At 60.9% G+C, this 24,428-nt stretch overlaps 9 protein-coding genes across 9 annotated transcripts; 5 read left to right on the forward strand and 4 right to left on the reverse strand.

The window, feature by feature from the left end:
* Positions 1 to 202: 202 nt before the first annotated feature.
* PAN0_003c1496 (glycoside hydrolase family 37 protein) lies at positions 203 to 4,465 on the forward strand (the record flags this gene model as incomplete). Its single annotated transcript, XM_014802455.1, has 2 exons — positions 203 to 2,830; positions 3,176 to 4,465. The coding sequence occupies 2 exons, from the start codon at positions 203 to 205 to the stop codon at positions 4,463 to 4,465; spliced, it is 3,918 nt and encodes a 1,305-aa protein (XP_014657941.1).
* Positions 4,466 to 4,534: 69 nt separating this feature from the next.
* Positions 4,535 to 8,857, reverse strand: PAN0_003d1497 (uncharacterized protein; the record flags this gene model as incomplete). Its single annotated transcript, XM_014802456.1, has 1 exon — positions 4,535 to 8,857. One exon carries the CDS (start codon positions 8,855 to 8,857, stop codon positions 4,535 to 4,537), a length of 4,323 nt encoding a protein of 1,440 aa, XP_014657942.1.
* A 466-nt stretch (positions 8,858 to 9,323) lies between these two features.
* On the forward strand, positions 9,324 to 11,978 carry PAN0_003c1498 (metallo-hydrolase/oxidoreductase; the record flags this gene model as incomplete). Its single annotated transcript, XM_014802457.1, has 1 exon — positions 9,324 to 11,978. One exon carries the CDS (start codon positions 9,324 to 9,326, stop codon positions 11,976 to 11,978), a length of 2,655 nt encoding a protein of 884 aa, XP_014657943.1.
* A 212-nt stretch (positions 11,979 to 12,190) lies between these two features.
* PAN0_003d1499 (uncharacterized protein) lies at positions 12,191 to 12,599 on the reverse strand (the record flags this gene model as incomplete). Its single annotated transcript, XM_014802458.1, has 2 exons — positions 12,191 to 12,238; positions 12,327 to 12,599. The coding sequence occupies 2 exons, from the start codon at positions 12,597 to 12,599 to the stop codon at positions 12,191 to 12,193; spliced, it is 321 nt and encodes a 106-aa protein (XP_014657944.1).
* A 265-nt stretch (positions 12,600 to 12,864) lies between these two features.
* Positions 12,865 to 14,934, forward strand: PAN0_003c1500 (uncharacterized protein; the record flags this gene model as incomplete). The annotated part of the gene is made up of 1 exon (XM_014802459.1): positions 12,865 to 14,934. The coding sequence occupies one exon, from the start codon at positions 12,865 to 12,867 to the stop codon at positions 14,932 to 14,934; it is 2,070 nt and encodes a 689-aa protein (XP_014657945.1).
* A 135-nt stretch (positions 14,935 to 15,069) lies between these two features.
* Positions 15,070 to 17,938, reverse strand: PAN0_003d1501 (arginyl-tRNA synthetase; the record flags this gene model as incomplete). The annotated part of the gene is made up of 4 exons (XM_014802460.1): positions 15,070 to 17,188; positions 17,453 to 17,481; positions 17,649 to 17,832; positions 17,913 to 17,938. 4 exons carry the CDS (start codon positions 17,936 to 17,938, stop codon positions 15,070 to 15,072), a joined length of 2,358 nt encoding a protein of 785 aa, XP_014657946.1.
* Positions 17,939 to 18,008: 70 nt separating this feature from the next.
* On the forward strand, positions 18,009 to 21,014 carry PAN0_003c1502 (uncharacterized protein; the record flags this gene model as incomplete). The annotated part of the gene is made up of 1 exon (XM_014802461.1): positions 18,009 to 21,014. The coding sequence occupies one exon, from the start codon at positions 18,009 to 18,011 to the stop codon at positions 21,012 to 21,014; it is 3,006 nt and encodes a 1,001-aa protein (XP_014657947.1).
* A 329-nt stretch (positions 21,015 to 21,343) lies between these two features.
* PAN0_003c1503 (uncharacterized protein) lies at positions 21,344 to 22,624 on the forward strand (the record flags this gene model as incomplete). The annotated part of the gene is made up of 2 exons (XM_014802462.1): positions 21,344 to 22,457; positions 22,593 to 22,624. The coding sequence occupies 2 exons, from the start codon at positions 21,344 to 21,346 to the stop codon at positions 22,622 to 22,624; spliced, it is 1,146 nt and encodes a 381-aa protein (XP_014657948.1).
* A 446-nt stretch (positions 22,625 to 23,070) lies between these two features.
* PAN0_003d1504 (uncharacterized protein) lies at positions 23,071 to 24,087 on the reverse strand (the record flags this gene model as incomplete). The annotated part of the gene is made up of 1 exon (XM_014802463.1): positions 23,071 to 24,087. The coding sequence occupies one exon, from the start codon at positions 24,085 to 24,087 to the stop codon at positions 23,071 to 23,073; it is 1,017 nt and encodes a 338-aa protein (XP_014657949.1).
* Between the last annotated feature and the right edge of the window lie 341 nt (positions 24,088 to 24,428).

A 24,428-nucleotide genomic window follows, 5' to 3' on the forward strand; every position in this document is an offset into this window, starting at 1 on the left:
GTTCTCGGTGGAGCTTGGCTCGCGCACGGTTGCGGGACGCCGCCCTATCATAGATTGACGGCCTCACTCACCTCACACAACAACGACCATCCCTCCTCCTCCCTTTCGGATCACCCGCCTTCCTCACCCCAACAAGTCCAATCAGACGCTCCACCTCACCGCCTCTCCTCTCCTTCTGTCTCTTCGTGCTAGCGGTCCCATCATGTCCGCCGGGGACCAGCAGCAGCAGCAGCCAGGCCTGCCTCGATCCACCTCCAACCCTTTCACAAAGAACCAGGATGCACCTGGCTACTACGACGACGATAGCCAAGTGTCGGTCGACGAGCGCGACCAGCTCCGCTCCCTCGCCCGTCACATGCGCAAGCTCAGCATGAGCAACAGCGCCGTCTCCAACTCGAGCGATACCTTCGACCTCCCCGCCTTCCGTGACGCCGCCAATGCCAACGCCAATGCCGCTACCGCAGCCGCAAGTGGCAGCAACGGTGCGCTCACTCCCAGAGCCGACCCCAACCCACGCCCCGTCGCCCTCGAACCCGTCGGAGGCGCACGATTCACCCCGCACCGCGGAGATCTCCCTGATGCGGACAAGGCCTACGGAGAGGACCAGGACTCGGCTACGCTCTTATCCGGAAGCCTCGGAAAGTCCTCCAACCTTGCCAACCTCCCAGAGCATGGCATCGACGAAGACAAGCAGCGCGTCTTACAGCGCGCACGCGGCGTGGTGCGCACCTACAGCATGGGTCAGCAGAAGCGCCGCCCTCAAAAGATGAACGACGACCCTGTCATCCTCTCGCGTCGAATGAGCCACGACGCCGTCCAGGAAGCACCGCGCCGCTTCATCGTCGACGTTGAAGAGACCATGCGCCTCGTGCTCGAGCAGGAGGACACCGACGGCAACTTCCAGATCTGCATCACCGACAGCGGGCCCAAGGTGCTCACCCTCGGCACCGCCACCAGCAACGGCTACAAGGGCTTCGACATTCGCGGCACCTACATGCTCTCCAACCTCCTCCAGGAACTCGCCCTCGCCCGCGAGCACGGCCGCAAGCGCATCGTCCTCGACGAGTCGCGCCTCACCGAAAACCCCGTCGACCGCCTCTCGCGCATGATCAGCCAGACCTTCTGGCACAACCTCACGCGCCGCATCGACGGCGACGGCCTCGACGCCATCCTCTCCGACCCCAAGAACCGCAGCAAGTCCCAGAACCCGCGAATCTACGTCCCCGCCTCCGAGACCGAGATGCTCCGCTACTACCAAAAGGTCGCCGAGGAACGCCCTTCGCTCAACCTCACGGTAGAGGCGCTCCCGCACAGCATCACCGCCGAATACACGCGCGACCTCAACGACAAGCCAGGCCTGCTCGCACTCGCCATGCGCGACGACATCGACCCCACCACCGGCGAGAAGCGCGGCCTCAAGGGCATCCCCTTTGTCGTACCCGGCGCCCGATTCAACGAGCTCTACAACTGGGACAGCTACTTTATCTCGCTCGGCCTCGTCGTGGACAACATGGTGGACCTCGCCAAGGGCACCGTGGATCACTTTATCTTTGAGATCAAGCACTACGGCAAGATCCTCAACGGCAACCGCACCTACTACCTCATGCGTGCCCAGCCGCCTTTCCTCACCGACATGGCGCTCCAGGTCTATTCGCGCCTCGACCCGGCCAACGAGGCGGACAACAAGGAATGGCTGCGCAAGGCCATCCAGGCCGCCATCAAGGAGTACCACACCGTCTGGATGAGCAAGCCGCGCTTCGACCACAAGACCTGGCTCAGCCGCTACCGCCCCGAGGGCCTCGGCGTGCCGCCCGAGACCGAGGCGTCGCACTTCACCCACATCCTCCGCCCCTACGCCGAGAAGCACGGCGTGAGCGTCAACGAGTTCACGCGCAAGTACAATCACGGCGAGATCAAGGAGCCCGAGCTGGACACCTACTTTATGCACGACCGCGCCGTGCGCGAGTCGGGCCACGACACCACCTACCGCTTCGAGCGCAAGTGTGCCGACCTGGCCACCATCGACCTCAACGCGCTGCTGTACAAGTACGAGGTGGACATTGCCACCGCCATCCGCGAGGTGTTTGACGACCGCCTCGAGCTCGAGGACGACTTCCTGCTGCACGGTCCGCTGCCACCTTCGCTGCTCAACGGCGGCTCCGGACCGGCGCAGCCGTCGCGTTCCATCGAGACGCCCCAGACGAGCGCCGAGTGGTTTGCGCGTGCAGCGCACCGCAAGGCGCAGGTGGACAAGTACCTCTGGAACGACGGCATGGGCCTCTACTTTGACTACGACACGAGGCTGGAGGAGCCCATCGTATACGAGAGCGTCACCTCCTTCTGGGCCATGTGGGCGGGCATGGCGAGCGAGGACCAGGCGGCCAAGCTGGTGCAAAAGTCGCTCAAGCGCTTCGAGGAGCAGGGCGGCCTCGTCTCCGGCACCGAAGACTCGCGCGGCAAGATCAGCCTCGACCGTCCCAACCGACAGTGGGACTGGCCGTACGCCTGGCCGCCCCACAACGTGCTCGCCTGGGTGGGTCTGGAGCGATACGGCTACCTCGAGGAGGCCAGGCGCCTCGCCTACCGTTGGCTCTACATGATGACCGTCGCCTTTGTCGACTTCAACGGCACCGTACCCGAAAAGTTCGACGCGGTCAACCTCTCGCACATGGTCGATGCCGAGTACGGCAACCAGGGCATCGACTTCAAGTGCGTGCCCCGCGAGGGCTTCGGCTGGATGAACTCGAGCTTCCAGGTGGGACTCACCTTCCTCACCACCCACCAGCGACGCGCCGTCGCCGCCCTCCAGCACCCGGACGAGTTCTTCAACGTGCGCCGACACTGAGCGCGTCACATTCCCGCTGTACATCCATCCCGCTCCACGCTTCTTGACAATCAAACAGAGAGCTTTGCATCATCTTGAGTGACTTGCAGTCGAGCTGTTGTGGTGCGTGGACATAAGGGAATTTCTGCGTGCGTGTTAAATCCGAATCGCCAAGAGAGTCAGCTGACGGGGTTCTCGGATTTTACGCGGCAGCTTCGGAGGCAAGCGCAGCGCGGAACCCGGAGACAAGCCGCCTCTCTTGTCCGTGCGTCCCCAGTCAAGAAAGGTCGGGCGCGCACGGCCGCTGTGCTGTCAGCAGAGTGCTCTGTAAACCTCCACTCTCGCCAAAAGCGTAAGGTGACTTTCGGATGGACCGCTCGACCCTCGTATAAAGAGCCCGCGCACAGAAGCCCGAGCATCCGCTCCTCTGCATCCACGACTGTAGCTTCCAATCGCGTGCCGCAGTTGCCCACCATTCTCGCCGCCGCTTCGCCACTGAGGACCGCCGTTTTCAAGGCGCCATCTTCGTCCCGCTTCTTCGCATCCGTCGCTGCCTGTTCGCTGCGTCCGTCGCCTCGCGCCTCCATCCAGTCGAGCAACCGCACATCCCGACTTGAACCCCACATCCGCCCGTTCAGCACATCTATCAGCATGTCGGACGACAACGCACACAAGGACGGCTTTTCCAAGTGGTCCAACAAGGACGGCCACTTTCGTCGCCAGGAGTCGAGCTTCCGTTCGAGCATCGAGAAAGACGGCAAGCACCAGCCCGAGGTGGGACGCTACCACCTCGTTGTCGCACTCGCATGCCCCTGGGCGCACCGCGCGCTGATCGTCCGCAAGCTCAAGGGTATCGACCAGGTGCCCGACCTGCTGCCCGTGCATGTCGTCGACTCGCTCCTCGGCGACGAGGGCTGGAGCTTCGTCCCCTACGACGAGCCCAAGGGGCTCGGTGTGCCCGGTACGGGAAACCACATCCCCGGTCATGAGGACAAGAAGCGCATCCGCGAGCTCTACAAGGTCGCCGATCCCGAGTACTCGCAGCGCTGCACCGTGCCCGTCATCTGGGACGCCAAGCTCAACACGATTGTCAACAACGAGTCGTCCGAGGTGATCCGCAACCTCAACTACGCCTTTGACGAGCTCATCCCACAGGAGTTCCGCGGCAAGACGTTCTACCCCGAGGCATCGCGCAGCGAGATCGATGCCTTCCACGAGTGGGTGTATCCCAACATCAACAACGGTGTCTACAAGTGCGGCTTTGCCACCACGCAGGAGGCGTACGAGTCCAACGTCGGCCCGCTCTTTGACTCGCTCGACCGCGTCGAAAAGATGCTCGCCGACGGCCGCACCTACCTCTACGCCGATACGCTCACCGAGGCCGACATCCGCCTCTACACCACCATCGTCCGCTTCGACCCCGTCTACTTTACGCACTTCAAGTGCAACCTGCGCACCATCCGCGACGGATACCCGCACATCAACAAGTGGATGCAGAACCTCTACTGGAACAACCCGGCTTTCAAAGACACCACCGACTTTGACAGCATCAAGGCTCACTACTTCCAGAGCCACATCAACATCAACCCCAACCGCATCGTCCCCCAGGGTCCCCTCCCGCACATCCTTCCTCTCAACTGAATTCCGCCCGGATCGGAATCGAATTTAGTTCCCCATGAGAGATGCTGATATTCGTGGGCTGACGAAAAACTAGGCAGTGGTGAGGTCGAGACCGAGTTCGGAGGTGAGATCGGCGACGTGGCGCTCGCGTTTCTCGAGGATGTTGGCGTAGCGGATGGTGGACTTGAGTTCGGTGCATGCGAGGTGGATGAGCTTGTCCACACCGAACAGACGCGAGGTGAGCGAGTGTGCTAGTCCGTAGAACGACGAAGCCGACGAAGTTGCGAGAAGCTCGCGTTCGTGCAGCTTGAGGATGGCCATGGCCACGCGGAAGAGGATCACCATGCCTTCGACAAACATGACGTCCCACACGCGAAATAGCGTCTCGACCGGAAGGCAGTCGGTATATAGCGACAGAAACCACGCAAACGTGATCGCGGGTAGGTCGACGCCCAGCTCGTCAATGTGCGCATGCAGTGCCGGCATGTGTTCGCGCACAAGCTCAATGAGCACCCGCTGATCCGCCTGCGACACGAGCAGGTGCGACGTATAGTACTCGCTCGGCAGAATCTTTTCGATCAAGCACACCAGCACCCAAAACGCCTCCTCCTCCGTCGCGTGCGTCAGCAGCAGAGTCGCCGCCAGATTGTTCATCCCCTGACAGTAGCCCGTGCTCGGCTTGTACCAGCTAAATGCCACCAGCAGCCGTCTCAGTTTGGCCACCCCTTGCCCATCGCCGCCAAAGTAGATGTTGGTCGGCATGGTGCGGTGCACGTCCAGATCAATCTGCGTCAGACACTCGTTGGTCTCGCCTTGGTGCTCTGACAGCAGCTCCTGATAGCGTCCGGGCTCGGCGAGGTCGTTGGCTCCGCTGCACTCGGCCCAGATGCGCGCGCGGTAGCACAGCGGGATCCCCGCCTGGCACAGCGCCAAAAAGTCGCGCCAGTCCTCCTTGCCGCTCTTGGAGTCGCCCATGCGGCTCACGCCCACCATGCCCGACGACCAGTCCTCCTCGGGCGCCTTCTCCGCCGAACCGGCCGCTTCCGAGCTGTCGGCGTGCGCCGCCCCAAACAGGCTCCCTGCAAACAGCGCCTTGGTCTTGGACGTTGAGGTCGACTTGGCTACCGCGGCGCTTCCGACCCCATTACCGCTAGCCGCGCCGCCAAGCCCGTTGGCCTCGCTCGAGCTCGGCTTGAGCCGTGCGCGCCGGCGCTCGAGGAAGCCATCCCACCGCTGCTTTTGCTCCACCTGCTGCGTATCGTGCATGTCCTTGAGCTGCGTCAACAGCCGTCGCACCGTGTTGGAGATCGACGGCAGGCCTGCGCGCGGTGTGCCTAAACCAGGAGCCTGCCCCTTTACCGGGCTGCTCGACCGAGACGAGGCGGCCGAGCGTGTCCCGCTGCGCTTCGTCGGAGAAGCCGAGCGCACTGGCTGCGAGACGGCGCTGACGGGCAACACTTCGGCGCGCACCGGCTTGCTGTCAGACACGCTGAGGAGCTGGCTGCGACGTTTGTCGCGTGATTTCGCGCCGGTGCTGTCCGTTGAGCCACCACCGTCAGATGCTGTGCCCTCAGTGCCTGATCCTGCTGTGTTTGTGGCGGAGAGCGCCTTGTTCTGCGAGGATCTTTGCTCCTCAACTCCGGTACCGTTCTGAGCGTCGATCGGATGGCCGAGTCGTGCATTGTCGTCCTCGTCTGAGTCCTCCATGTCGAGGTCTGGATCGTTCTTGTCATCTTCGCTCTGGCTATCGGTGCCGCCACGTGCACGAATGCCGACTTTGATTCCGGTCAGCGTGGCCGGCGCGGGCGCAGAAGCCTTGCGCGCTTGACGCAAGAGACGGATGTCGGCATCGGTGGGGTTGTAGATAAAGCCGTATCGGTCGGTGAGCAGCTCGAATTCTTCTTCCATCTCACTGTCTGCATCCGACTCATCGCCGGCTGCGGGTCGGATGATCACCGAGGTGTCCTCGTCGGCCGGCTTTGCCTCCAGCCCGGAAGCTGCGGACGCGGGGTCGTACGTCTTTGTGAAGCCGGGCACAGGCGCCTTGCCGCCGTACACCTCAAACTCGTCGCCCGAGCTGTCCTCTTCGTTGAGAGTGCTAAGGCGAGCGGCGCGGTCCCTCCTGGCCGGGCTCGATGCTGCGTCCGCAGTGGATGGAACAGCTCTGGAAGCGACCTCTTTTGCAGCTGACGAAGCGTCCTTGCCATTCAGCTTGTCAGACAAGTCTCCGCTGATGCTGGAACTGATCCCAAGACCCGCTACACTGGAGCCGCTCTTGCGGCCCTTTTTCCTGCGGCGGATCAGGGTGGGAGGCGCGGCGTCGTTGGGTAAAATCGGCTCGAGCTCCACGGCCGCACTCGGCGGGCGGGGCGAAGGTGCCCCGAGCACCACGCTGCCTCCTGCTGCTGACAGAAATTCGGTAGTGTCGCCGCCACGGCGGTCGAACTGATACGTGTCCGGAAGTCGGGTGACGTTGGGCTGCGGCGCAGCTGGTACCGGCTCCGGTGTCGGCGACGAGCGTGTGTATCGACCGAATGCGCGGGCAAAGGTGGAAGACGAAGCTGCCTTGGAACCTTTGGACGCACTGACGGAGCGCTTGGCGTCCGCAGCGCTGGCGGCTGCGGATTGCGCCATCTCGCGTCGGCCCGGGCTGGTTGCCTTGACCATGCTTTGAGCAGTGCTGGGAGCCGCTTTGCGCGAGGCGCCGCCGCCGGACCAGGGCAAAAGGCCGCTGGCCCAGTCACCGAGGCCGCCGCCGACCGAAGTGCTGGAAGATGTGGATCGAGCACGTGGCGAAGCGACATGCGGTGATTTTGGCTTGTGGAGCGAGTGCGGAGATGCGGAGCGTTGCGGCGAGCCTTTGAGAACACTAGGATGCTGGCGAAGGATCGGACTAGTGCCCAAGCTGTCTGCAGTCACACCCGCCGAAGATTTGATGCTGATTTGATCCAAATCTTTGTCACGAGCTGAGGGAATGGAGAGGGACAGCGACTTCCCTCGTTGCCGTTGCGGATTGGTACCGTCCGTAGATGCCGTAGAGACGTGCGAGCGCAGAGATGGGCTTCGACGGTTGGATGGAGATGCATCGATGGCGCTGTGTATGCTGGATGGCTTGAGCGAAGGGGAGCGCGGGCGATGGGAGGTATTTGCGACTCCCTCGAGGTCCTCGAGCATAGCCTCCTGAAGAGAGTCAGGGAGGGCCATGTCTGCCGGCTTGGACGGTGTCTGTACGCTCGCAGCCTCTTGAACGAGGTTGCGCTGTTGCTCCGCAAGACGCCTTCGTTTGAGCACTTCGGCATCGAGGACGGGGGCACGCAAGAGACTGCGGTCGATCTCTCCTTGCTTGATGCCGTGATCAAGGCAGAGAGCAGTGAAGGCGGCCTCGCGGGACTCTGTGCGCTGCTGCGTGTTTTCGAGCGTCTGGGCATGTTGGGCACGCTCCTCGGCTGCGCTGATGCGGAGCTGGTCAAGCTCCTTGTTGGCTTCGGCCAGGGCTCGCGACAGGGCCTTGGTAAGCTGAAGATGGTAGGGAAGGGATCTGGCATCGTTACGACGCTCGGCAGATGCGGACGACTTGACGGGTGTGGATTCGCGAGGCTGCTGATTGAGAAGCGGACGATGCGCGAGCGGACCTGCAAGGGCTGCTTCCAGGTCGGCATCGGCGAGGCGATGGAGCTGCTGGAGCCAGTCGACGGGGAACTCGAGCTCGCGCGCAAGCTCGTTGACACGACTGCCAGCATTTGCTGGACTGACGCCAGAACGAGACGCGCTTGGGGCGGGGCTGCGCCTGCTGCGGCCATGTGAAGGCGAAAGGGCGCCATCTCTTAGGCCTGAGAGAGATGAAGGTCGATGAGACTGGTGCTTGGGCATGGGCGTCTGATCCGGAGAGACTTGCTGAGGGATCGCATGATAGACAGTGGCGGGTCGCGTCGCCTTGGGTGCCTTGAGCTCGCGATCAAAGAGGCGTGGGGAAGAAGGCTCCGGAGCTCCGAAGAGCGAGTCGTTGGGGATGTCGGGCTCGTCGGCATCGTCGAACTGCAGATCGTAGCTGCTCACTCGACTTGTGCGCGGAATGTAGGATGTGATGTGCGAGGTGTCTGCGTCGTATGGGGCTGGCGAAGTAGACGACGTTGAGCTTCGCGAGGAAAAGACATCGCCATCTGTCGGAACAGGCCGTAAGCTGGTTGAACTAGTGGTCGCCGAGGTGCTGTCATGGAATGAAGGGTTGCGGCTGACCGAACGGCGCTGAAGGGCTGATGGTGCATCTGCACTGTAATCGACTTGAGCGGCTTTGCGCTGACCCCATATCGGGCGATTGACGAGGGACGAAGGACCTGGAGACTTTGTGGGCGACTCGCCTGAGAACAAGGGATGTGCCTTTGCGAGGTCCGGGGTGCGGACAGGCGATGCCATGGCTGCCACGGGTTGATTGATCGAGCACTGAGCCGTCCCTCAGACTTGATGAGCGCCTGAGCAGATCAATGGACGGGATCGGATCAGAGCGTAAGCATATGCATCGATATGGTCGGGTATCACCGATCGTCTGCAGGAATTGGGCTGATGAGAGACGGTGATGGTGATGAAGAGCAATGGCAAGGCTGGGTGTTGGTCTTCTGCTGCCATGGCGAGAGTGGGGTCTGTGTGTGCGTGTTGCTTTTTTGGGTGGCCCTGGCACGCCGAGCGCGTTTGGCGTGCCTCAAAGTGGAGAAGCTGTTCATCGGGCGACTCGCCCCCCGATGTCCCTTCAACAGGGTCCCCGCAGAGCACAGACAGCTAAGTATCTGCACTTTGGACCGATTTCTTTCTTCTCACCCGTCCTTCATCCGTTCTCCTCTTCCCCTCGGACCGACATTGGGCACACAGCCATCTGGTCTGCATCATGGCGCCTTTCGTCGTTCCGCAGTCGTCGGCTGGCGGTGCCTCATTGCAGGCATCGGCAGAGGATCAACTCACCATCGAGATGCTCGGCGCAGGTCAGGAGGTCGGTCGATCCTGCTGCGTGCTCAAGTACAAGGGCAAGACGATCGTCTGCGACACCGGTGTCCATCCCGCATTCACGGGTATCGCCGCACTGCCCTTCATCGACGAGCTCGACTGGTCCACCGTCGACGCCATCCTCATCACCCACTTCCACCTCGACCATGCCGCCGCCCTCACCTACATCATGGAAAAGACAAATTTCCGCGACGGTCACGGCAAGGTCTACATGACCCACCCGACCAAGGCCGTATACCGCTTCCTCATGTCCGATTTCGTCCGCATCAGCAACGCCGGCAACGACGACAACCTCTTTGACGAAAACGAGATGCTCGCATCCTGGCGTCAGATCGAGGCCGTCGACTTCCACCAGGACGTCTCCATCGCAGGTGGTCTGCGCTTCACCTCGTACCATGCGGGCCACGTCCTCGGTGCCTGCATGTTCCTCATCGAGATCGCCGGCCTCCGGATCCTCTACACCGGTGACTTCAGTCGTGAGGAGGACCGCCACCTCGTGCAGGCAGAGATCCCTCCCGTCAGACCCGACGTCCTCATCTGCGAATCCACCTACGGCACACAGACCCACGAGCCGCGTCTCGACAAGGAGCATCGCTTCACCTCCCAGATCCATCACATCATCAAGCGCGGCGGCCGCGTCCTCCTCCCAGTCTTTGTGCTCGGCAGAGCTCAGGAGCTGCTGCTTCTGCTCGACGAGTACTGGGCTGCCCATCCCGAACTGCACAGCGTACCCATCTACTACGCCTCGGCGCTCGCCAAAAAGTGCATCTCAGTCTATCAGACCTACATTCACACCATGAACGACCACATCCGTACGCGCTTCAACCGTCGAGACAATCCGTTCGTCTTCAAGCACATCTCCAACCTTCGTTCGCTCGAAAAGTTCGAGGACCGCGGTCCGTGTGTCATGATGGCCTCGCCCGGTTTCATGCAGTCCGGCGTCTCGCGCGAGCTTCTCGAAAGGTGGGCTCCGGACAAGCGCAACGGTCTCATCGTGTCCGGATACTCGGTCGAGGGCACCATGGCGCGCAACATCCTCAACGAGCCCGACGAGATCATTGGCATGAACGGCATCAAGATTCCACGCCGCATGTCGGTCGACTACATCTCCTTTTCCGCCCACGTCGACTTTGCCCAAAACTCGCGCTTCATCGACGAGATCAAGGCGCAGCACATTGTGCTTGTGCACGGCGAGCAGAACAACATGTCCAAGCTGCGCGCAGCGCTCCAGGCGCGCTTTACCGCACGAGGCTCCGACGTCAAGATCCACACGCCCCGCAACTGTGAGCCACTCACACTCCAGTTCCGCGCACAGCGCACTGCCAAAGCGATCGGTACGATTGCGGCCAAGCTACCGGCACAGGGCGACACGGTCGACGGCTTGCTCATCAGCAAGGACTTTGCTTATACGATTCTCGACCCCAAGGACCTCACCGACTTTACAGGTCTGTCCACCAGCACCATCGTGCAGCGTCAGCGAGTGGCGCTCGCGGTGAGCTGGGACATGGTGCGCTGGCATCTGCAGGGAATGTTCGGTCGCCTTCAGGAGGGCATTGATGCCGAAGAGGGTCTGCGCACGCTGCGCATCATGGGCGTGGTGGATGTGCGCCAGAGCGCGCGCCACGAGCTGCTCGTCGAGTGGGGCAGCAGCATCGCCAACGACATGGTCGCCGACAGCATCGTCGCGCTGCTGCTTGGCATCGACAGTGCGCCCTCGAGCGTCAAGATGACCATGCATAGTCACGATCACTCGCATCACCACGGCGAGGATGCCAAGCCGGCTGCGGAGGATGCCGATCAAGAGATGGACGGCGCAGAAGAGGAGGAGGCGCTCACACCTCCGGAGAGTGCAGACATTGTGCCGCCTCATCCTTTCTCCGAGGCAGCACTGCTCGCAGGGAGCAGTGCCGGGGCTTCAAAGGCGGCATCCGATGAGGCTGCGCGACACGATGCCTACCAGCTTGCCAAGATGGAGCACATGGCCGCGTTCCTCGAGGCACATTTTGGCCAAGTGGAAGAACTCGTCATTCCGGAGCTGCCGGACAGCACCGATGCCGAAGAAGCGCCGGCCGCATCGAGTGCGCCCATCCAGGCTGAGTCAGTCAAAGAGAACGCAGACGAGGCTGTTGCGGTCAAAACCGAGGACACGTCGGATGCAGCCGATGCCAGTGCATCCGCAGAGCCGGCCGAACAAGCCGAGGGCAACTCTGCAGAGCAAGACGAGGCACAGCCTTCGCTGCCGCCTATCCACATTGCCTCTCTATTCGACGGCGAGTCGCGTCCTGCGCTGCGTATCTTCCTCGACGATGCAGAGGCTATTGTGGATGTGCAGAATCTCGTGATCCTCGCTTCGTCCGAATCTTTCCGCGCACGCGTTCAGCACCTATGCACGCTCGCTCTGCGCTCCTTCACCTCGCTCTCGGACGCCTTCCACCTTCCACAGCAGATGGCAACCCCGCTCTTTCAGGGCAAACACAGCCAGCTCGCCCAAATCCCCGAATTTGGCGAAGAACGTCCTGCCAAAATGCTGCGTGCCTAGTCCTAGTCGTGCTTTCGTGCTTTTGTATTTGTACCTGCACTTTTTCGAACGAATGTCCATGTCGTTCGCATGTCTTTGTCGGGCTAGAGTCCGACGTGTGTCGCGAGAAATAGAGAGAGTGTGTTCGGAACGCAGTCTAAGTTTTGCGAGGTGAGATACAAGTACAAGAGATTCGCGTCTGTGGCGATGGTCTGGGCTGAAGGAATGCGAGATCAGAGACCCTCCTCCTTGAGACGCAAAGCCCGTGCTGGCTCCTCAATCTGCGAACCAAAGATGTAGACAAGAAGGCATGTCCGAAGGTCAGTGAACTGTGTCAGAAGGGGTCAATGTAGGAGTGGCGAGGCGTACCTTCTTGACGAGGTCTGTGAGGCGGGCCTCTGCGGCCTGGTGGTCGAGCACGAGCTTCTGCTTGTTCTTGTAGGTGATCTCGACCCTCTGGAGTGCATCTGTGGGGACAGTCTTGGTGGAGATGTCCGGCAGATCCATGCCGGGCATGGGAGGCTTGGTGGGCAGGCGTGCGAGCAGCAGGCGCATCGACCTCGACGCCTGCGACGCACTCAGCGGGGCGAACTCGAACGACATCGCCGTGATGTGCTTGAGGGATGCTGCTGCGATCGACATTGTGTATTCGCGTTGTTCGGATGTGGCGATACCGTACGGAGCTAGGAGAAGAATAGGATGATGATGATGAGTCGAGTTCAAGTGCGGAAGCAACGGCGGAAGAAAAAGCGGCGTTCCCGCTGACTAAATCTCGGAACTCGGATTTCGGGTTGGGTTCAGAAGAACCCTCTCGAGCAACCCTCGCCGTTGACCTCTCTCGCAATCGACCACCTCACCTTGCTTCTGGCCACCTCGGCGAGGCTGTAGAACCGCGCCTGACAATGCCATGGTGAACCTTCCGAAGCCCACGGTCTTTTTGGACTCGATCGGACTCGCCGGCTTGTCAAGACCGACATCCTCTCGACCTGCTCTTGCTCCTGCAGCAGAGCGTTGCTTGTATCAGTTTGGCCTCGCTGCCCTACCATCACATGGATCCCATGACAACAATCATGACATAAACAGCATTGCAGAGCAGCTCCTTACACTCTCTTGTCAGCTTTGCATTCCAGCCGTCTTCGGTCGTGGAGACGGTCAAGCGTGGACCCTGTCCGAAAGTGACTACCCGGCCCTGCTCCGATGGAAGCAGCAGCAGGTTCCTACGTTGCTACATAAACTGTTCAAACTCCTGGAACAGCTCTCCTCCGTCGATTCATCGCAAATTGGCACGCAGCTGGATCTTGTCCTTGGCCATGTAGTCTGCACGCTCGCCCGCTTTCTCCCTCCGTCGCACGTCAGTCCGTTCCCGGACCCGGACACTACGAGCTTCATAGAAGGAAACCAGGAAATTGACGACGGCTGGATTGGAAGAGAAAGCAAGATCGAGGCACACCGCATCCTCGGTCGTCTGGGGAACGAGGTTCTTCCGACCGCATCGCTGACGACCTCGGCGGTGGCCGGATCGCTCCTGGCACACTACATCAAGCCGATCGTCAAAGAGACTAGCAAGTCATCGAGCGCTTCCCTCAGCTCTGTGGATCCGGAAACAGGCAGGAAGAAGGCACCGGCTACGGGAGCGTTGCTCGTCTCGTATCTCGATCGCAACCTCGGGCAGCATCGCTTCTCGAGTGCGGCGGATGACAACGAAGCCTCGAATCTCGCACCGCACCAGTTCGCGCTCTCCCTTGACTCGGCTGACGTTGCAGATGATGCGCAGCCTGCATTACACGAGCGGAACGAGGCACTGGGATGCGTCAATGTGCTCGCATGGTGTCTGGATCATCTCGAGCTCGAGACCGAATCGGACTGGAACGCGGCATGGCCGCTGCTGGTGCCGCCGCTGCTGACGCTCTTGGAGCATGCGCAGCCCCGGTTCCGTCTGCGGGGGAGCATGCTCGTGCACCAGCTGCTTGACCGACCGAGTACTGTCGCAGATGCATCTGGTCCCGACACAGATGCGGACGCGGGGCGAGACTCGATGCGCAAAAGCAGACGCGAGGCGATCCTGGGCGGGCTGTTGCTGCGGACGGGAATTGGAAGCCTGCTGGAGCGCGCGCTGCAAGTGAACCTGACGTACGTGCACGACGCCACGTATGCGCCAGCTCTGGTCGGCTTCTCGATCAGCGCGCTCCGCAGACTGATCTTGCTCACCACTCATCCGATTGTATGGCGCGATGCGACGCAGTCACCCTTCGACACGCCAGCCGCGGAAAGTGCGGGGCCAGATGCTGGGCCGGACGAAAAGGCGGGTGGGGTGGATGACTGTGGAAAGCGCAGGATGGAGGCGCTTTGCCGGCTTGTTTCGCAGGGAATCTTGTCCACATGGTCGTATCTGCCGCTACCGCCTTCGGGCACACGGCTGGGGCGCGAGCTCGTCGCAACCACGTGCACAGCCTACCTAATGCTGATCGAGGATTTGTCCCCACCCCCTACCGCACAGGCAGCGAATCTTGGTGCAGCCGCGAGATTCGTCGACGTGAGCATCGATTGGATCTTCCGCACCTGGCTCTCCACCGTTGCTTTCGACAATACGGAACACATCAATACCACCGTCAAGGTCGTGCGTCTGGCCACACAGTTGCTTCTCCCCGGGTCGACCGGTGCGGATGAAAGCAAAGACGATGCAGACGGACAGCTGGCACTGCGCAAAACAGTTGCGTCAAAGATAGGCCGCAATATGTCGCTGATCCTGTCAGCTGTGGCCAAGTGCTGGATTAGCGCACTCGAGTCGCCCCTGCGCTCCTCATCGAACAGGGCCGATTGGCCCAGACTAGAAAGGTGTCTGGTCGACCTGATGCAGTGCGTCTCGCTCGCTGATTCGACAGTGCCAACGCGCTGCGCCAGACTGGTGGCCCTCGATGCGCGCCTTGCGGATCTTTTACCAACGCCAGATGCGGCCTCGGGCGTGAACTCTCGTTGAAATAGGCTCGACCGCACCTTGACACATTTGCATCGGCACATCCGACCGAAATCACACCTCAGAGAGCTCTTGGCAGCAGGAGGAGTCGAAGCGAATGCAAAGTGAAAATGAGAAACTGTACCGAGGCGTGTGGATCTACATGCGTTCGAGCGGGGTGATGGTGAGGAGTCGAAGGGCGGAGCCGAGGACGTCCTTGCAGCATCGGAAGACAAAGAGACGGGCGAGGGCAAGGTCGCGCTCCTGGCCCTTGACCAGCAGGAACTCCCAGCAGGACGAGATGAGGTGGGTCAGACGGAAGGCGTACGTGACAATCGTCGAGGGCTGGTGGTCCTTCATGGCCGCACGCACGGTGTCGGGCCACTGCGCAATGAGCATGACCAGGTCACGAGCCTTGGGCTCCGAAATGAGCTCGAGGTTGATCGACGCCAGGTCGAGGTCGGCCGTGGGCAGCTCGAGACCGTCCGACTCCTTGGCTTTGCGCTCGACCGAGCACAGACGCACGTGGTTGTACTGCAGGTACGGACCCGTGTCGCCCTCAAAGGAAAGCATTCGGGACCAGTCAAAGTTGTAGTTGTTGATGCGCTTGGAGCTCATGTCCTGGATCTTGACGGCCGTCATTCCGACAATGTCGGCGGTGCGCATCGGGTCCTCGATCTGCGCATACTTGGCCTCGTTGGCGCGCATGACCTCGTGCATCTTGTCTCGCGTTTCGTCGAGGATGTTGTCGAGGAAGACCACGGTGCCCTTTCGGGTCGACATGCCGAGGATCATGCCAAAGTTGATGTGGAGCAGACGCGAGGTCTCCTTCTGCGCCCACGGGTAGCCCATGAGCTCGAGGACCTTGAAGAACTGCGCCAGATGCAGGTCCTGCTGCGAGGCGACCACGTAGATCATCTTGTCGAAGCCGTTGCCGTCGAAGCTGGCGTCGAAGCGCTGCGCCGCCTCGGCGATGTCTCGCGTGATGTAGAGCGGCGTGCCGTCTCGTCGCTCGATGACGCACTTTTCGAGCTTGTACTTGGTGAGATCGGCGAGCGTTGCGCCGTTGTCCTCCTTGGAAACAAAGTCGGCCTTGCGCAGCTGCTCGAGCGACTTTTCGAGGTTCTCCTTCTTGACCTGCGACTCGCCCGAGTAGACGTCAAAGTGGATGTTGAGACGCTCGTAAACCTCGATGTACTTTTTGATCGAGAGGTCTCGGAACTTTTGCCAGAGTGCGAGGCACTCTGCATCGCCGTCCTCCATGCCCTTGAAGTATCGTCGGGCCTCCTCGTGGATCTGTTCGCCCCTGCCGTCCTCCTCGACGCTGGCAAGCTGGTTGACACGCACGTAGACGTCAAAGAGCGTGTTGACCGCGTCGTCCTGCAGGCGCTGCTCGTCACCAAAGAGCTTCCAGCCGACGGCGAGCAGACCGAACTGCTTGCCCCAGTCGCCGAGGTAGTTGTACTTGGACACGTTCCACGCGTTTGCCTTGTACAAGTTGGAGAGGAAGGCGCCGATGATGGTGGATCGGAGGTGGCCGGCGTGGAAGGGCTTTGCGATGTTGGGCGAGGAGAACTCGACGATGATGTTCTTGCCCTCGCCGTCGCGGTTGGTGCCGTAGCTTGGCTGGGCGTTGCCGGCGTCGTCGCGGGGTGCGCCGAAGCCGTGGGTCATGACGTGGACGGTCTGTAGGGTGAGCTTGATGAGCGTCTTGTCGTTGAGGAAGTAGTGGAGGAATGGGGCCTTGACCTCAACCTTGCTGAGGAACTCGTTGGGCTGGAAGGCGGCGGCCGCCTTTTCGCAGATCTCGATGGGCTTGCCTGGCAGCTTGAAACGGGGCACGGCGACGGTGTAGTCGCCGATCTTGCCGGTGCCGACAGCGGCGAAGGCAGCATTGACGTCGACGCCGAGGGATTCGGAGACGTGCTTTGCGATGGCGAGACGGAAGTTGTCGAGAGGCGCACGCTTGGTGTCTACGCCCGGGACGGAAGGCAGCTGCGGCAGCTCCGAGAGGAACGGAGCACCGTTGAAGGAGGCCGGCGAGGGCACAAGGGCGATATCGGCGGAAGACATGGCTGATGTAGAGAAGGAGGGAGGAGAAGCAGATGGGTAGTGCTGCCTGGTGTGAGGAAGAGAGTCGAGGTGCGAGCGGATCGGAGCGGCTCGAAGGACACCAGGACGGGTGGAGAGGAGCGGCGAGCGGACGAGGGTAGCTGGCAGGCGGCGAAGAGCGAATGCAGAAATGATGCCAATGAGGGCGCCGGTGCGCAGCGAGGTGCTGTGAGATGAGTTGGTTGGAGTGAGAGGATGTGCCTAGGAGGGAGGGAGGCTGATGAATGATGGATGATGTCTGGATAGGTTGGACTGCGGAGAGGAGGAGCCCCTCCATCTTTTCTTCGCGCAGCCTCCGGCGAAATTTTAGCATCCGCATGCCATCCGTGCCTCGAGTGTCTGACTCCGCCTTTAGGGAGGGTCGAGTCAATGCAGATCTGCATCGGGCTCGATTTGCTAGAGAGAACTCATCATCGGGGCATGCACTCACGTGATGTTGGCTGCCTGTTGCGCGTCCTGCTGAGTCAAACACCAAAGGACGGGGCGAAAATGCAGACCGCGTTGTGATGCTTTTGAGAAATCTAAAATGACAAAAATGGCAGCCCGAAATTTCGGTCGAAAAAGATGGGTTGAAAAGGGGACGAAAGACGCGCTGCCCTGTGTCAGGTGCTGGAGCGGGCGCGCACCACAACACGCACCGAAGCAACACTCAGCACAAAGCCTCGTGCCATCGCGGTGTACGGCCAGCCCGGTCTGTGGAGCGCACTGCCTGTCGCGTCGTCCTCTTGCTCGCCTCCGGTCCTTCCTCCACGTCGCCGTTCATCGTCTCGCCCCTCACCATCCCCATCGATACCCAGTTTATACCCCGCCCTAGCACCCAACACGCCCACAGCCACCGCACGCCTCTGTGCCCCCGATCCTATTCGGAGCCATCCTGCCGCTGCTGCCACCCCATCCGCGTCCACTTGGATCCCATCGATATCCTATCGCTATCGCAAACTAACCAGTCCGTATATTAGCCCCGGAGCTACCACATCGCCACAATCATGGTCGTATCCAGGTCACCACCACCAGTGCGCAGGTCCCCACGCAAAGACGCGTCGGCGGCCCTTGACGCCTCGTTCTCGTCCTTCTCCTCCCACGCTACCCAGCCGAGGAAGATCGGCAAGCTTCCTTCCTCCAGACCATCCGCCGCCTCCGTCGTCGAGCCAGCTACTCCGGTGCACGCCGCTGCACCAGCCTCTAGCTTCCCCAGCCTCGATCAGATGGCCGCCGCGTCGCAGGAACGTCGCTCTGCATCTCGCCCCGCCGACCGAGCAGCCTTCTCCGCCTCCTTCCCGGCCAAGACCTCCAACATGGTCCCCAGCTCGCTTCCGCGCCCTGTTTCGCGCCCGCAAATGCTGCACAGCGACGACGACGAGCAGGACACTGCACACCGCGTGCGGGGGGCGCGTAGCTCGCTCACCAACGGCGCCATCCAACGCGCCCGTCAGATGGCCGGCGACGAGACCCCTATCGCCGTCTCCCAAGCCAAGGCGGCTCGTCAAGCAGCCGGTGCCGTCCACAAGGGTACCAGCCCTCCTCTTGCCGACGAAAGCGGCGATTCCACCGCACAGCTCGTTCCAGGCCGACGCGATCCTGCCATCGACCCCGTTCATGCCGACATTCAAGTCGATGTCCCTCGCCTTCCTAACCTTGACCGCCCTCTCACGTCCATCTCTGCATCTCAGCCGTCCCACTCGGAGACAGCTCCACCGGCAAACGCGGCTGTCGGCACCTCGAGCGCCTCGCAGGCTTCCATCTTTGGAACCACCAATCGTCGAAACGGTCAAGACCAGCCCATCGGTGCGGCGAGTGCAGCCGTGGGCACCGCGTACGACTTCGACAAGTACCTCGACAGCGAACTCGACCCTTTCAACCGAGCGTCCCGCGCGAACCCGCGGAGGGAATCTCGTCCTCTCCCGGCTCAGCAACAGCCGGACGACGAGGACGAAGCAGAGTCCTCAGGAGACAACACTGCGCGCGGGTCCCAGCTTGCGCGTGCCCGCTCCGCTGCGGCTGCCAGTACCGCACCTGCTCCAACATCTGCTCCTATCGAGTCCACTCCACTCATCAGTCGCGTCAAGGCAGCCGCCACCCCCCGCCTCAGTCCGCATGCCAGCCCCAGTGTTTCCAGCCACAAACTCTCCCACCTCTCCTCACTCTCCAGCGGTCAAGCCGCCTCGTCCTCGACGTCCACTCGCCAGTCTGTCCTCGCCGACTCGTCCATTGCCTCCAATCACCGCTTCGACCCTTCTGCTCGTGCGGATCGCATCCAGACTATGGAGCTCGGCGAGCTCCGCAAGAAGCACGCCGCACTCCTCCGCGAGCTCGACGCCACCCAGGACGCGCTCACCGCAGCAAAGGAAGAATCCGAAGGCTGGGCCTCAGAGTGCACCGGTCTGCAGGAACAGCTTGCATCGACCAAGAGCACACACCAGGCTGCCATCGCTCGCGAGTCCAGGACGCGTGCCGAGCTTCAGGTGCGCCTTCACCAGTACAAGATAGAGGCCGACGACCGCGCCTGGAAGCTGCTCGGACAGCGTCGCCAAGCGTGCCTTATCGACGTCGCCCTCCAGCATGCCAAGAACGAGGCCACCTATCACGAGGGCCGCTACCATGCCGCCGATGCCGACCTCAGGGGCCAGATGGACGAGCTGCGTATCCGCCTCATGCTCGAACGCAAGCGTGCCGATCTGCTCTCGCTCCACGTTCGCGCCGCACTCCGCGACGAGGCACGTCTCAAAAAGAAGATCGCCGCCAAGTCGGCCGCGTCGCTCGAGCTGCAGGCCGAGAACGAAAAGCTCGCCGAGCTCCTCGAGGAGGCACGTCAGTCGCGCGCAAACGGTGCGGGTGCAGGCGAAGAAGCCAAGTCGCTTCGCAAAGAGCTCGCAGAGGCGCAAGCCGAGATCGAGGAGCTCCAGAAGCGCGACGACATGATGACCGAGACACGCAAAGCCTGGAAGGCGGAACGCAAGGAGCTGCTCGCGCAAATCGAAGAGCTCAATGCCGCACCGGCGCCGGCCGCCAAGTCCAAGCCGGCTGCACAAGCACCGCAGCCAAAGGTGTCCAAGCTCATTGCAGCTGCGCAGGAGCTTCCGCCGTCCTCGCCCGTCTACGCCAAGAAGCGGCCCATGCAGGGCGCCTCTGAGCTCGGCCCGCCCTCGGAAGACGAGGTCGACCGACACGTCGTCGCCACAGCCGCCACGCGCAAGCCCAAGGGCGCCAAGTCCTCGTCTCCACTTGTGCCCTTCGCCAAGATCTCTGCTGCCAGCTCGATCAAGGCAGCTCTGGCAAAGAAGAGCGCCAAGCCGTCCAAGGCCGCCACGAACGGCAAGTCGAGTTCCAGCAAGAACTGGCGCGACGAGGTCGCTATCACAGACTCGTCGGAGGACGACTCGGACGATGACAGGCATCGCCGCCGCGGTCGTGGTGCTCGCGACGACTCTGACGGCGAGCAAGACTCGGGGGTCGAGCGAGCCAAGGCCAAGGCGGGCAAGAAGAAGAGCAGCGCTTCGGCAGGCAAGAAGAGTACTGGATCCAGCGGCACGCGCACCAAGCCCGCTGCGGTGCGCAAGAACAAGCCGGCCATGCCGATCGAGTACGACGACCAGACTGCGGATCCGTCGGCCACACCGATCATCCGCTCAAACAAGCGCACCGTGGACGACGACAGCGACGACGAGCGCGCAGACTCGAGTGTGCTGGGCGCAAAGTTCGGCCGCGACCGAACCAACTTGGCGCTGCCAAAGGCCACGACCAAACCTGCAAAGTCCAGCAAGGCTGTGGCGCCCGCAGCCGATGAGGGTCAGGTCAAGAAGAAGAAGCGCAAGCTGCTGGGCGGCGGCGGCGCCATGCAGTGGGGCGCGACGGCTAACGACGCTGGCCTCGCACCCAACTTCGATATCCCGCTCGAACTCAGCCCGATCAAGGGCGGCGCGGCTTCCAAAGCCGGTGGCGGCGCAGCGTTCCTCGCCGGCTTCGGTATGCCCTCCCGCAACCCTTTCGCTTAGTTTTATTGTAGGCTTCTCTCTTCTTAGTTTTATTGTAGGCTTCTCTCGTCCCAGGTCACCATCTACACGCACAATTACCTTTCAAGTCTAGCCCTGCTCAGTCGCCAGTGAACGCAGCCTGTCATACAGTATGCTACCGTAAAATGGAAGTTACTTCATAAAAGATATGAAACGCATAGCGGTCAATCACATATGAAACGCGGATGCGTGGGTGTGTCTTATGTGCAAGAGAGGCCGGAGAGATTTGTACCACATCCCTTCGAGGGCCGGAGTCTTCAGAGAAAGAGGGATCTGAGCCTTTGCTACCGTCGCCTTCTATCTAGTCAAGCATGCATCCCCAATCCACCAACAGTAATGGCACCAATGGGCCCAACCTGGGCAAGGAGATCCTCTTTGACACCAACAATTGGAACACTGTCAGACAGCCAGACGCGCCACACAACGATGACACTAAAAGGATGAAGAGAGACGATGCAGGCGAGCCCGACAATGACACTAGGGCTGACCCAGCCTCCGCTCCTCAGGAATCAGCCGCAGACACTCCGAGCGATAAGCGTCGTAAGGTGACTTTTACGCCGGCTGCCACTGCTGCTTCGCGCTCTTCAGAGATTGGCACTGGGGACGCCGAGGCTGACCGCGAGCGCAGGCGCAGGCGAGAGGCCGTGGCCGAGATTATCCAGCAGGTCGCCAATAAAGCTCTGTTCAAGGCCGTCCACTACGTCCCGGAGAAGCCCACGTTCCCCTGGAACTACAATGAGCTGCCTGACCCGATCCGCTGCGACGCTGTCGCGAGATGTAGCCATAGATTTCAGGTGGGATGCTCGGCCGACCTCGACGAGCACAGGCTCTCCGACTTGCGCACCTGCCTGTACATGGCGATCGTTGATCAGCTCACGGAAGTGGACCGCTCCGATTTTGCCATCCGGCACCCGTTCAACCGGGGCAACAAGATCTATATTGATGTCAACGTGATCAACAAGAAGGTTTACGGCGAATTCAAGAAGCTCCAGGCCAAGTGGGGTCGTCTCGACATTACTCTCGCCTCGTCGGCTGCGCCGCTCGATGAGATGCAGCAGGTATTCCGCATGGGCACGACGGGCAACGGTACCCTAGATGTGCGTGTGAAGGTGGAGGATGTCGTCTGCAGAATTCTCAAGCACCTGGTTGGACACGTTAAGGTCTCGGACGCTTGGGGTATGTATTCGAAGCAGATCAAGAGGGATGGCACCAAATACCTGCAGTTCGAAGGGATCATCTACCTTCTAGGCACGGTCTCGCGCCCTTCCGCGATTCAGTCAGTTCCGGCGTTTGTCGATCTCAGCGGCATTCCTTATGCTGGAGGCGAACTGCCTCTGTGGTTTAACGACAGGCCTATTTTCTGCACCGCCTGCAGACCGATCCCTGGCCGACACCATCTTGCCACCGAGTGCCCTCAGAAGCGCTGTAAGCATCGCGGTCCCATAGACGGATGTGAGCGTCCATGTGACACTATCTCAAGTACACAAGGCCGTTCAAGGTACTCACAACCACTCTCACATCCTTTTTGCTTTGAATTCTCTTTCCTCAACTGCTCTGCAGATGTTGGTCGTGCCGGGCGTTGCTACGCCTGACCACGGGGTCGGCAAAAGTGGCTCAGAGCAATCCTAGGTTCAGCGTACCGGCTCTTCCCCCGCATAAGCTGATACAGATCCTAGACCTTGCTATCTCCTCAATGTCTCCTCCTTCATAAAGAAGAGGTGTTCTCGAAGAAGCATCAGGCAGCTCATGAATGGATCAAGAGGATCAGGACGAAGGATGAAGCATTTCACATCCACCGAAGAGCTCGGCCTCGCCATGGGAATTCAGAGAGAGAGCCGAATCGTGAATTCCTGTACCGGGGCGTCGTCATTTCATTAAAAAAATAAATATTTACACAGTTCATTCTGTCTCATTTTGTAAGAATCCGGGATCGTCCTGCTCGTGAGAGGCACACCCCCATGCGTCGTTCTAAACGTCTCCATTCCATGGCTCGAGCGTGACTATACGGAGCAGGTCAAGAATCTATGGCTGAGAGTGTTCATGCCTGGTACCGTGCGGCGACGATGTTGGCCTGGACGGCATTTTCGGTTGCGTCGGAGGGGTAGCCCGAGGTCATGACGCCTTCGTAAAAGGTCCCCTGAGCACTGTGGCTGTTGTCTCCGCCGATACCAAGGATGATGGAGCCCTCCTTGTTCATCGGATAGTATCCTGCCGGTCGCTGACCAGAGTATGCGGTAGTCAGACCGCCCGACTGCGAGTTGCCGCTCTTGAGAGCCCACAGGTTGCTCGAGTCGCCCTTGACGATGGCCGTAACGAAGCGCGACGAAATGGACGGGTCGCCCGTGTTCTGCTTGGGGTTGTAGCCCGAGAAGAGGCCGTTCTCGAGATCGGCCATCACCCACGGTCCTGAGCCAGCTCCAGAGCCCCAGTAGGTGTTGCTGCCAAAGTAGATGGCCTCCATATGCGTGTTACCCGTATCAGTGTCACTCGTCTCAGCATTGCCGTAGTCGAAACAGCATTGGTCGTTATAATGCGTCCCGTCCAGCACAGCGTACATTCCTTCGGCCTGGTTTCCGGTAGCGACGCCGTTGGTCTTGTCATTGCGGTAGCCCATGCCTGGGGCAATGTAGACACCGTAAGCCTTGTGTCCCGAGACTGTGATGGGCGCAGCTGCGGCGTCGGCGAGCACGTTTGCACCCGCAGCACCACCCGGGGGCGCGAGGCTCAGGTGGTTACCGCGGCCGGACTGGTCGTAGATGACCTTGATCTTGCAAGTGGTGCCGGCACAGAAGGAGTCCTGGGTGGCAGCATTGGCAACTCCACCTGTGGAGAGGACACCAATGTTGGTCGTGTGCGAGTCCGAAGAACGAACGACCGAGTAGAGGGGACCGTTGTAGGCCGAGTACAGCGAGCGCGTAGTGCTGTGTGCCGCCACGCACGGCGTGTTGCCCGAAGCGTACAGGTCGCAAGGCAGTCCCCCTGACGCTGCGGGTGCCGCCTGGACAGCGCCTGCCAAGCTGAGCGCCGAAAGAAGTGCCGCCTTGTTGAACACCATTTTGTGTGTCTATTTCCGCTTGAAAGTGCGGGGAGTTTAGGCTAGGAGTAAGGGAGAGTATAGGAGAGAGAGGTGCTATGGGTTTGATGAGCAAGACCATCCTGTATCTGTAGCATCAAGCTGTTATATAGACGATCTGCGGAGTAGGGATGCGGGGTATTGATGCTGCGGTGCCCCGCGGGGTAGCAGCATAACGCATTTCTTCGCTACCTGACAGCTGGGCTGAGACCAATACGCTTCTGCATGACAGCAAGCTCCGCAGGTTCCTCCGGCCTTGCACTTCATCCCGGCGGATGACCAGCCTACGGCCTGAACCCTCCTCTGCAGTGAAGGATGCGCGG

The sequence above is a fragment of the Moesziomyces antarcticus genome (assembly GCF_000747765.1).
Source record: "Moesziomyces antarcticus DNA, scaffold: scaffold_v10003, strain JCM 10317, whole genome shotgun sequence".
Lineage (NCBI taxonomy): Eukaryota > Fungi > Basidiomycota > Ustilaginomycetes > Ustilaginales > Ustilaginaceae > Moesziomyces > Moesziomyces antarcticus.